The sequence below is a fragment of the Ostrinia nubilalis genome, chromosome 20 (genome assembly GCF_963855985.1).
Source record: "Ostrinia nubilalis chromosome 20, ilOstNubi1.1, whole genome shotgun sequence".
In the NCBI taxonomy this organism is placed as follows: domain Eukaryota; kingdom Metazoa; phylum Arthropoda; class Insecta; order Lepidoptera; family Crambidae; genus Ostrinia; species Ostrinia nubilalis.
In genome coordinates this window covers 10,005,433-10,018,278 of record NC_087107.1, presented here as the reverse complement: position 1 = coordinate 10,018,278, position 12,846 = coordinate 10,005,433, and the positions used below count along the sequence as shown (strand labels likewise).

The 12,846-nt window shown below is 40.1% G+C and overlaps 1 protein-coding gene across 1 annotated transcript; it reads right to left on the bottom strand.

Annotated features, from left to right (window-relative positions):
• Positions 1 to 6,086: 6,086 nt before the first annotated feature.
• On the bottom strand, positions 6,087 to 7,266 carry LOC135081890 (uncharacterized). Its single transcript, XM_063976672.1, has 3 exons — positions 6,655 to 7,266; positions 6,174 to 6,354; positions 6,087 to 6,103 (listed from the first exon to the last, which is right to left on the bottom strand). Exons 1-3 carry the CDS (start codon positions 7,264 to 7,266, stop codon positions 6,087 to 6,089), a joined length of 810 nt encoding a protein of 269 aa, XP_063832742.1.
• Positions 7,267 to 12,846: the final 5,580 nt, after the last annotated feature.

Genomic DNA, 12,846 nt, shown 5'->3' with positions numbered 1-12,846 from the left:
TATTCGGAAAAGGCAGCAGCAAGCAGTGAATACCAGTCCGTAGCTATTCGCGTTAAAAAAGAGTTAACAATACGTTTTAGCGAATTTTCTATACAAAATAAATGAGATATTTATGTTTTGAAAGCTCATAAAAAGTTTGTCAATTGACTGTGGTATCAAGTACCTAATTATAATGCTCTCTAAATTACCAAAAGCAAATTGAGGAGTTGGCCTACATTCCCAGTTTGGAGTTGCCATGAGTTGAGGAAAAAAAAATGGAAATAAGAAAATACTCAAACTGGGAACCAGAAAACTATTTATAGATGCAAAGTTCCAAATTTTTAGAATCGATACGAGCCTGGTTTCTGAATTGAATCTTCTAATTAACTATTTAATATTAAAGTCTTTAAGTGGATCAAGTTCAAGCTTGCTCAATCTAAACTCAGAAACCGGGCCTGTAACTTCAATACAATTTTGCAATCTAGTTGAGAACGTTCTTAGGTAACTAAAAAGAAATGCTTTGCCTCATTGCTGTTTTGTCCATCATACGAGGTAACATGGTCATGACCAAATTCAAAGCCTTTTTGAATTGAGACATCTCACAAGACCACTGGCCCACTCAAGCAATTTGTATGTTAAACCTGTCTTAGGACTGAGACGTTTGTATGTCTGTATTGAAACGTTATCCGGTGCCAGAAAGCGCATCCAAATTGCAAAGCTTAATACTATCAATCGCTTTGAGGCACTATAGTAAGTTTAACTACTTTTGTCTCGTACTGAAAAATTTACTTGGTTTAAGAATTAACTTCTACACTGTGAAAGGCAATAAAGTATTGAGTATCGAGTCATAATAAAATTTAGTGAGTTAGGTATTATACCACAGAATAATAATAAGTACCTACTACGTACAGAACGTTTTCTTCGCGAAGGTATTTAAAAAAATGTATGCTCAATGTCATTAACAATATGGTGTAATTTAGCCTGTCTCAAGAGTCAAGCACCATTTTGTTGACAAACGTCAGTGATCGGCACTGCGCCGAAGCTATAGGGCTGACTTCGGTAAAATGATGTGACGTGAGGTGCCAAACTGCGGAAAATGGGCGGAGGAAATACATGATTTCGCTGGATTTATCATGAATTATCATGAATAATATTAACTACTTATTTACCTCTCAGTGTCTTGAGGCAACTTAAAAAAGTACATTCTGTGTTTTTATTATTATTTAGGCAGTTAAATACTGCACAGTATTTAGTACACCATTTTGTTTATTTTCTTCCATCATACACAAGAATACGCGTGCGTGAGTCAATGTTCGCTCGTATGTGAGGCCTTGTCGAATAGTTCCTGTAGGTGGGCCATCGTGCGTGCCTTGTTTTCGATGTAAACTCGTGGAGATGAACAGGCCTGATTATACTCGACGCAAAGACTCGTGGCAGGCGGAGCCATGAGTAATTTTTGAAACGAGATGCACACTCGCCAACATTTTGTTAATTATTGTGTATTATAAACAACTCTATGCCTGCCTCTGTGTGACGTACCCATAACCAGTGTGAGTGCGAGAGAATACGTGATATGCACTGTTAAAATTAAACTGCCTGCTACGAGCCTTGCGCCGAGTACAGTTTTGTAAACTTCATTGATTAAAACAGCTGTGTTATTTTTTCGCCAAAATTTTAGCACTCGTATTACTTAATTCGAAGAAAATGTTAATAACACACGAGCAGCAAGAGTTGAGGTTTGTGGTTGAGGCAATCAACACAAGCAAAGATTTGTATCTGTATACGCTCGTCGCGCTGACGTTTTGCGTATTCTGACTGACTTTTGTGTTCTGTATTCAAATATTACATCAGTGTGAGTATATTCGCCTCAACACTCATTGCGCGACCTATAAACTTTATTTGAAATAAAGAGAATGAAGTTCCTGATATCGTTTTGAATATTACGCGTGTTCTGGTTTCCAACTTCAGGCAAGAAATTTAAAGACGAGGCGTGGGTAGTTTATACCCTTCTAAAGAGTTATAGCCAGCTAAAAGTACTTCAAAGTTATTTAGAGGTGATGTTTATTTTAAAGAGCGTTTTCGATACTAAATAACTTGAAATAAATTCAGACCGGTTGTGTTGGAAGAAATAACTAAATTAAGTTTCTTTTTGGAAATACAAATGCTCACTCTAAACTTTTTAAGGTGCTAATACTGTGTAAAAATATTAAAAAATCATATTTTTTATGCTTTCAGTGCGAGTTTACTTTACTGCTTTTCATTATTTCGTACACAGTACGAAATTTTCCGCAATAAATTGAATTAGAACTTTATTTGTGAGGCTTCCCTTTAATAATAAATTTACTTAGTTTGTTTTATTTTTGAGGAAAAACATAAGAAAATTCCAACCAAAAAAAATAATGAGAAAGAAAATCACTTATCATTCCAAAAATAATTTTCTTCTAAAATACTTTATTGGATTTACTAAAGGCGGCAAAAAATTGATGAGAAAACAAGTTTTTCGTGGAATTAACTTTTAACTTTCTCTTCAGACACCATTCACTCGTAATCTCATTAAAATCACTGTCAATTTGTCATTAACGATTATTCAGATTCGGACATCATTAAAAATCGTTCGAAAAATTTTAGCGAACCTGCCAATTTCGTTAATGGCCAATTAATAAAGATACGAAATGCATTTAATGGGTCTTTAAAATTAATTTAATTAATTTATTGTGCTTTGTCCCAAAGGGACCGCAATGGGCTATAAAAAGATATTAATTTGCCTTTCAATTTGCATAATTTCTTGATAATTAGCGGGTAAATATTTTGGAAGCATGCCAGTGCATGAAGTGGCTAAGCGCTCAATAATTTGTTGGCATAATATGTGGTGTGGCCAAAAACAAGATGGAACCACCGTTAGTATGAAAGTAAATTATTCCCTTCACACCGCGGTTAGGAGTCGAAACTCCTGGAGTGGACTGTAGGTGTTGGTTTTGCGGTTTGTACTATTTTGCTTTGAATGACAATTGATCTCCATAAAATAATGAGAAGTAAAGTGAACGTGGGCCAGCAAAACACATGGGAAGGATGGAAATTTGCAAGGTAAAAGACTCACGAGAGATATTAATTTGTAGGCAGGATCCTTGGTATGATGAGCTGTGTTTTCCGGGCGCTGGCATCCAGGTGATATCGTCTACGTGGACGTCTTCTTCGATGATGATGATCGAGTTATGAGGTATTTCACACACCCAATGTACTGCACTATATGTGGTCCACGAAATACACTCGCGGGAGATCTCCAAAATGCGATTAACACAATATAAAACGATAAATAAATTCAGTCCAGAGCTGTGGGACTGAACGCGGCGCGGGCGCTGCTCCTCCCGTCACATTCCGAGCCAAACTAATGTTCATCTAGTCCACGCAGAGGGCGTAGACGTTGCGAATCTTTCGATGCTTTCTTCTCGCTCGCTCAAGGGCACCTTGTATGCGGGCAAGGGAGAGGGAAGATAAGAAATGCGGAAGGAGGAAGGATTTTAGTGTTTTGCTGGCGAAACACCGATATTCATGTGATTAGAAAAAAAACCTTAGATTAGGCGCGAAAGTTTAAAAATAGAAAAGATTATATTATGGCGGCACCATTTCCCCCCGGCCTTAAAGGGTCACCTTTAAAGAAATGTATTATAATAAATATAGCGGTTAATAAAATGAATGAGGGGAATGGCGAATAAAAAAAAATATTATAAATTACTGCGTAGGAATTGGGCACAAGCGTACCACTGGCCGAATCAGAGTACCCTTAGAAGTGCGTACGGATACAACCCGTGTGACACCGTCCTTAGAAGTATGTAACTTCTCGATAATACCTAAAGGCCACGATAGTGGAGGCGCGTTGTCATTAATAAGTATTACTACTGTTCCCTCCCTAATCGTGTCTCCATCGGGTTTATTCCATTTAAGACGCGTTTGTAAACTATGAAGATACTCACTTCGCCACCTCTTCCAAAACGACTGGACCATCTTGTCCATAAGTGAGTGTCGTTCGATAAGGTTCTCAAGGGAAGGACCTATCTCCGCGGCGGGCAAAGAATAAAGCGGGAATGTGTGTAAAAAATGTGAAGGCGTAAGAGCCTCAGGTTCTGAAGGGTCAGAACTAAGAACGGTCAGGGGTCTAGAATTCAATAAACACTCGATCTGAGTTATTATAGTAACAAGCTCTTCATAAGAAAGAAGTTGTTGACCTATAGTTTTAAAAAGATGAGTTTTCACGGTTTTGACCATGGACTCCCAACAGCCATCAAAGTGGGGCGAAGCGGGTGGAATAAATTGCCAACTTATGCGATGCTCAGCGAGCTCTTCCTCAAAATGCGGGCGGTAATCTTTATTGATAAAATTGTATAAGTCGCGTAAGTAAGAATTAGCCCCGCGAAAGTTGGTAGCATTATCCGAGTACAAACATTGTACCGGTCCGCGGCGAGACAAAAAACGTTTAAGCGCGGCGATAAACGAAGCGGTAGAAAGATCGGTAGCCAATTCAATGTGAATTGCGCGTGTAGTCATACATGTAAATATACACAAGTAGCCCTTGCGGCTCTTCGCACCCCTTGAGCGGATGGGCACATATTGCATAGGACCAGCGTAGTCACAGCCTGTATGTAAGAATGCTTTACTAGCAGCGGTCACTCTGTATTTAGGTAGGTCGCTCATTAACGGCGAATTTAGAGGTCGCGGTTTCCACTTGTGGCAAGCGTTGCATTTATAAATTCTGAAGCGGATAATTCGCCTGGCCGACAAGATCCAATACTTATGACGTAATAATGTCATTACAAGTTCGGGACCGGCGTGCAAATATTTTTTGTGATAATAATCTATAAGAAGATCAACTACGCGGTCGCGGCGTGGTAACACCACAGGGTGTTTTGTACTGTAAACTTCAGCCGAGTGATCTAATCGACCACCGACGCGAATCAGGTCATTATCAAGAAATGGTCTGAGTTTTATAAGAGCGGGTGAACAATATTTGTTATCATTTAAACACTCTAAGTCTTTAGAGAAATGTCTTCTCTGAACGTGACGTAACAAGACATTTTCAGCGAATATTAAATCGCTCGCGGTGACTGCGCTAGAGCGGCGAGGTATCCTTTTCATAAAACGATACATGAAAACGATAATATGCAGTAACTTCGTCCACGATGACGTGCGTTCTGCAAGTTCGAGAATAAGAGAATTTTCAGGGTCGGAAACCACTGAGTATGCGTGTACCTTTTCCTCTGGAATGGCATTTGAACCCAAGTCGGATATTTTAAAAATAGGCCATTCAGATGGGTCACGCTGGGCCCAAGCGGGTCCGTGCAACCACAATGGATGCTCAATAAATTTATCGGGCGTCAAGCCACGTGAGAGACAGTCCGCGGGATTCTCAGTGCCAGCTACGTGGTAAAAATGCTCCGCGGGAACATTGTCTACGATGCGGACGACCCGGTTGGCCACAAATGTATGCCAGCGGTGCGGGGATGAATTAATCCAACAAAGAGTCACCTTTGAGTCGGTGAATGCGTAAAGTCCGGTAATCTTATAACGCGGGTCATATGTGTCATGAACACGACGAAGTAATCTCGACAGAAGCTCTGCACCGCAAAGCTCTAGCCGAGCAATGGTCATGGGTTTGACTGGCGAAACCTTAGACTTGGCACAGACCAGCTGCACAGTTACTTGATCACCGCAAGTAACGTGAGCGTAAACGACGGCGCCGTAAGCGCGCTCGCTCGCGTCCGAGAAACCAATTATGCGAAGAATACAATTTTCAAACACACCTAAATGGCGCGGAATTTTAAAGTCATTTAAAAGCGGTAAGGCAGAGCGAAAGGATTGCCAAAGATTTATAATAGAAAGCGGGGGCTCATCGTCCCAGTCGAGCTTCAACAGCCACAGCTCTTTTATAAGCAATTTCGCGTATAGAATCACTGGCGCGACAAAACCCATAATATCCCACAGACGGGCGACAACAGACAAAATAGCGCGTTTTGAACACGTATCAGGGGGCGCGGTGATGAGAAATTCAAAGGAGTCGTTCGACTTACACCAGCGAAGGCCGAGAACCCTCTGTTCTACGGTCTTATCGAATTCTAGTTGTTCTGACAACCTGTGGGATGCAGGAATGTTATTTAGTACAGATTGGGAATTGCTCGTCCACTTGACCAAATCGAACTGACCCCCTTTGAAAAGTAGGATTAATTCGTTAGCGACTTGTATAGCGCGCGAGTCAGATAGTTCACTAAAAACTATATCGTCCATATACAGCGAGTCGGAAGCGACGGCGCGAGCGAGCGGGAAAATATGGCCATCGTCCTCAACCAACTGTTGTACGGTGCGGAGAGCGTGGTACGGGCTCGACTTGAGTCCAAAGCAAACGCGGTTAAATTGGTATAATACCAAAGGATCGTTCATGTCGAAACGATAGAAAATGCGTTGATAGCGACGATCGTTTTCTCTTACGCCAATTTGTAAAAACATTTGACGACAATCAGCCGACAGAGCGACTTCAAAAAGGCGGAAATTCAAAAGAATTTTAAATAAATCACCCTGTAAATTCGGGCCACTATGAAGGATGTCATTAAGCGAAAGGCCAGAACTTGTCTTAGAGCTAGCGTCTAGGACAGAGCGTAGTTTAGTAGTAGATTTATCTAAACGTACAACTGCGTGATGCGGGATAACGTAGTCAGAAAGACTGTCGTTGAATATATCGGGTGATACAAGAGATAGATAACCTTTCTCAATATACTCGCGAATGACGTCATTATAGGCGGCTCGTAATTCAGGCGCGGATTCTAATTTTCTCTCAAGCGAGAAGAAGCGTTTTTTCGCGACATCTACTGAGTTTCCCAAAGAGAAAACATCAGAGTGAAACGGTAAGGCAACTGTGTACCTGCCAGTATTAGGATCACGTTCCGTGGTCGCTGCGTAGAAATGCTCGCACTCCAACTCGTCAAATGATTTACTTGTCGAGCGAGTGACAGGAGCCTCATCAATTTGCCAGAATTGTTTTAGAGCCGATTCTAATGAGTTTATGTCAGACGGACGCGGAATATAAGAACAACAAGCGAGCGATGTTTTATTACGTCGCGCAGGCAACGTGGGCACACTGCCCATAATTACGTAGCCCAGGACGGTCTGCACAGCAGGCGGAGCGGAGGAGTTGCTGCTGACCACGCGAGGTAGCAACAGATGCGGGAAAAGCGAAGCCCCGATCAGCACGTCGATGCGCCCGGGGGTGCCAAACGATTCGTCGGCGAGCGGCAAACCCATTAGATAAGGCAATGCGGAAGTATCTACCGGAACGGTAGGAAGATCGTCGGTTATCTCATCGACAATTAACGAATCTACGTTATATTTAACGTTTGAATTAAAGCGGGACGCGAATTGAAAATATACGGAACCCTTAACGGATTTTTCCGTACCACCGATACCCTTGACAGAGAGAGTATCTGAAAATTGACTACTTAAACTTAATCGTTTACAACAGTCTGCGGTGATAAAATTAATTTGTGAACCGCTATCTAATAAGCAGCGAACGAGGTGTTCATTATTAAACGAGTCCCGAACAACCACTGTCGCAGTTGACAATAATATTGTTGAGTTCGTCATACATCGCTGCTTACACGCAGAAGTAAGATGATTGTTTACTTTATTTGACGCGGCGATGGATGCGTTACATTGAGGAGCGGCCGGAGTGACGTTTCCGCCCATCGGCGCCGCGGCACAGTAGTTTGATTTTAAAAATAGGTGGACATACGATCGAAAGTCATAATTTTACCGAAACAAAAATTGTTTTGGATAGCATTTTGAATGCTGATCAACATTTGTTATTATGCATTTTTCGTAAAAACGAGCCTTTCATGCTTAAAAAAAATATTACAAAAAAAATTGTATGGAGAAAAATCTTTTTTATTTTTTTTCTGGCTACTGTTGCAAACTGTAGCGGTCAAACCTTATGTAGTCGTAAGTACCTATGGTGCCTAATATTACTACATAAACATTTTTTGCGGGCACGCGCGGCCAAGCGAGTAATGGACATGCAAAATTTTAAATATTTTTATTTATGGATTATTGATTTTAATGCACTTAATGTGGTTATTAATGGACAAATATACTTAGTCTAACTTACTACAGCCCCCTATTACCTCATTTCACGCTAAAACCTTTCAAACTAGAACCTAAGTTTGTCGGTACTAGGTAGCCTAAGTCGATTATTGACATTATAATATTCACTACTGGTCTACTGGTTATGGTGTAAGGTAGATTAGGTAGATATCTACCCTTTTACCTAGGTACATACCTACTTCTTGGCACTTATAATAACGACAGACATAATTAAAAAAGTCTTCAAGCAAGAACCCTTGACTTCAATGGTTATGAAAGATTTTTTTACATTGTAAAGTAGCCCTGAATAGATCCTTATATCATTTTGATTGTCATAATCGATTACAGTAGGTAGTGGGTTCAGTAAGGGTTGAACGGCTATAATAGTAAACAATACATTTTTATCACTCTCTATTCAAGTTAATCGAAAAATTCTAGCATAAATGGGAATACCCGTAACCCTCTTCCACACATTATTCATCATCCATCATTATTTCCACAATGGCCGGTTGGTGGCGACCTGCATCCAGCGCCTTCCTGCTTTGTGAGGTCGTCAGTCACCATGTGGGTAGACGTCCTACGCTGCGTTTTCCGGTACGTGGCCTCCACTCCAGAACCTTGCTGACCCATCGAACTCGTTAGTTCTGCGTACTATGTGCCCTGCTCATTGCCACTTTAGCTTGCTAGTCAGTTGGGCTATGTCAGTGACTTTAGTTCGTTTACGGATCTCCTTCTCATTTCTGATTCGATCTTGTAAAGAAACACCGAGCATAGGCCTCTCGATAGCACGCTGTGCAAATTTGAGCTTATTTATAAGGCCTATATTGAGAGGCCACGTTTCCGAGCCGTATAGCCACACATTATTGCAGATCCATTATGTTCACCTCTACCTATAGTTTTATATGCTAGCTAACGTACACAAACTGCTGATACATGGTGCAGATAATGTGATAACATTTTGGTGTACCTACTGCCTAACTGCCTATTGGATTCTTTCGGAAAAAGTATGTGAGTGATTTAGATTATTTTGAACACTGTTCAAGATAAGTGAATAGGCTAAAATATATTTTTTGATTGTTTTTCGAACGAAGATAATAATTGAAGACATGAATGGAAAAAGGTGATAAATGTCGGATTTCAGATTTTTCTCTGTTCGATGCTTGGATAAAGGTGTTATATTTCAAACCTTATGTTTGAGGCTACTTGATGAAGGTGTTATGTACGTTATCTTTTATAATAGACGAAGGGAAAGGAACTTACAACTCTTTAAAGGAGCAAAAAAAAAGAATCTTTTTGCGAAAGTATAAGATAAGTAATCGACTATTCAACAAAATAGACGATTACTTATCTCAAAACTGGAAATTACAGTTATATCAAAATTGAAACTATCCCGCTACCTACTGTAATCGATTATGACAGTCAAAATGATTTAAGGATCTATTCAGGACTACTCTAGAAAGTAAAAAAAATCTTTCATAACCACTGAAGTCAAGGGTTCTTGCTTGAAAACTTTTTTAATTATATCTGTCGGTATTATAAGTGCCAAGAAGTAGGTATGCACCTAGGTAAAAGGGTAGATATCTACCTAATCTACCTTACACCATAACCAGTAGACCAGTAGTGAATATTATAATGTCAATAATCGACTTAGGCTACCTAGTACCGACAAACTTAGGTTCTAGTTTAAAAGGTTTTAGCGTGAAATGAGGTAATAGGGGGCTGTAGTAAGTTAGACTAAGTATATTTTTCCATTAATAATCACATTAAGTGCATTAAAATCAATAATCCATAAATAAAAATATTTAAAATTTTGCATGTCCATTACTCGCTAGGCCGCGCGTGCCCGCAAAAAATTTTTATGTAGTAATATTAGGCACCATAGGTACTTACGACTACATAAGGTTTGACCGCTACAGTTTGCAACAGTAGCCAGAAAAAAAATAAAAAAGATTTTTCTCCATACAATTTTTTTTGTAATATTTTTTTTAAGCATGAAAGGCTCGTTTTTACGAAAAATGCATAATAACAAATGTTGATCAGCATTCAAAATGCTATCCAAAACAATTTTTGTTTCGGTAAAATTATGACTTTCGATCGTATGTCCACCTATTTTTAAAATCAAACTACTGTGCGCGGCCGGCCTACTATGAATGCACGAAGGCTGCGCGTGTGATGGCGATGGCGGCATAGACAGCGCGCTCGCGTGTAAAAGGGACGGCTGCGCCGCGATGGCGTCAACTACTCGCTGCGTGGGCGGCGTAGGCGCGCTCTGCGCCGGAATCGAACCCGAGCGGTTTCTAGCGACGGCTGATAAGCCACAAGGCACTTGCGGTGAATTAGAAGCGTTATCGCGGTTAGTGAAATGTAAAAGAGTATGATGTTTATTTTGACAAGTTTTACATCTAGACTGAGACTGACAGACATTGGTCTTATGTTTGTTACTCAAACAATAAAATACAACCGTTTATTTGTTTAATGTAATTAAACCGAGCGGTCGGTGACATATTAGAGAATGCGGGACATTTATACAAATGTTCATGAAAGAAATTGTCACATAAACACTTTGCGGGTTTATTTATAACAGCGTATGATTGCGGTTGCGGACATTTATTAGATTTATTTAAGTTAAATTGCCTTTTTTGTGATTGTTGTGACGTATTAACACGCGCCGTTGAATTATTTAAGTTATTAGTATTTTGTAAAACGCGTGACTGTTCCTTGATGAACTTGACTAAACTATTAAAATTAGGAATTTCGTCTTTTGAACTCATTTCGAATAATCTGGCGGTTTCCGAATCTATTTTCTGTATAGCAATGTGAAACAGAATGAAATCAGTGAGATTATCGATTTTAAGATTTTTTAAGGCATTTGCGGCGGAAACAAAATTATCAGTAAATAATTCGAAATTATCGATAGATGCGGAACTAAATGATTTGTGGTTAAACATCTGATTTAAATATGTAGAAGCCAATAAACGCTTGTCTTCGTATTTATTAACGAGCGACTCAAGAATGAGATTATAATTATTTCCATCTGGATTAATACCCGAAAATGCGGTTTGAGCTTTGTCTGACAGTTTGCCCAGTAGATAATATAATTTTTCGGCGTTTGTCAAAGATCTATTTTCGTGGATTGTAGTTTTAAAGTTAGCGTAGAACAATGGCCAGTTACGAATGTCGCCATCAAAAGACATGATTTCTAAGGGCGGCAGACGCACTTGTTGTTTTTTAATGTCACTGCCAGTCGAAGCAGGCTCGATTGAGGACTTAGAAAAAATAGAATAAACATATTTAATGCGGCAATACATATCCTCGAAATTAGTCCATGACTGTTCGTCGATAACGGCGTTAGCGTTTTGTTTAAGAAGAAGAGAATTATAACGGTCTAGTGCAGCACTGAACTCGTTGCGAATTGCATCTATGTTGACGCATGCGGACATAAAACTTTCCTGTGGCTCAGCGCCGGAGTTGACCTTTGAAATAAGGTCGAAAGTGCGCTGAATGCGAGCAAATATTCTATTGCGACATGATAATGCCAATTGAATGTCCATAGCTAGAGAATCTCTGGCAGTCTCACTGACTGAGGCATCTTCTTTAGCCTTTGGCATTTTAAATAAATGTATATAAGGACGCGGTTAAAGTAAATGAGAAGCGGAATGAGCCACGAAACTGCAGCGTGCAGCTGGGCGCGGAGGTAGGTACTTAGAGACCAAGCGAGCGTTGAGTTTGGCAAAATGAGCGTAGAATTAATTATGACAGTACGCAGTGACTGTTCATAACGCGGTAAATAATAAATAATGCGGGATGGAGCACGATTGAAGAGCGATTGAAATATGTATTGAACGAAATATTTACTTATGAGCGAAAAATATTTATAATAAAGAAATATGGTGTCATCCAGGCAAAATATTGTTAAAATAATGCGTAGAATGTTAGAAAATGCGGAAATGTTACGCGAGAACAATAAAATATAATAAGTTTGAGATGATTTTTGCGGATAAAGCAAATCCGAGCACGAAGGAACATAAATAAAATGGTGTGGCCAAAAACAAGATGGAACCACCGTTAGTATGAAAGTAAATTATTCCCTTCACACCGCGGTTAGGAGTCGAAACTCCTGGAGTGGACTGTAGGTGTTGGTTTTGCGGTTTGTACTATTTTGCTTTGAATGACAATTGATCTCCATAAAATAATGAGAAGTAAAGTGAACGTGGGCCAGCAAAACACATGGGAAGGATGGAAATTTGCAAGGTAAAAGACTCACGAGAGATATTAATTTGTAGGCAGGATCCTTGGTATGATGAGCTGTGTTTTCCGGGCGCTGGCATCCAGGTGATATCGTCTACGTGGACGTCTTCTTCGATGATGATGATCGAGTTATGAGGTATTTCACACACCCAATGTACTGCACTATATGTGGTCCACGAAATACACTCGCGGGAGATCTCCAAAATGCGATTAACACAATATAAAACGATAAATAAATTCAGTCCAGAGCTGTGGGACTGAACGCGGCGCGGGCGCTGCTCCTCCCGTCACATTCCGAGCCAAACTAATGTTCATCTAGTCCACGCAGAGGGCGTAGACGTTGCGAATCTTTCGATGCTTTCTTCTCGCTCGCTCAAGGGCACCTTGTATGCGGGCAAGGGAGAGGGAAGATAAGAAATGCGGAAGGAGGAAGGATTTTAGTGTTTTGCTGGCGAAACACCGATATTCATGTGATTAGAAAAAAAACCTTAGATTAGG

Bases quoted from the DNA above. Each gene is read 5' to 3' on its own strand.
- LOC135081890 (XM_063976672.1), bottom strand. From the start codon at position 7,266: ATGGGTTTGCCGCTCGCCGACGAATCGTTTGGCACCCCCGGGCGCATC. The intron at 6,355-6,654 runs GTACGTTTAGAT...TTTGGACTCAAG, and splicing joins TTATCCCGCATCACGCAGTT to TCGAGCCCGTACCACGCTCT.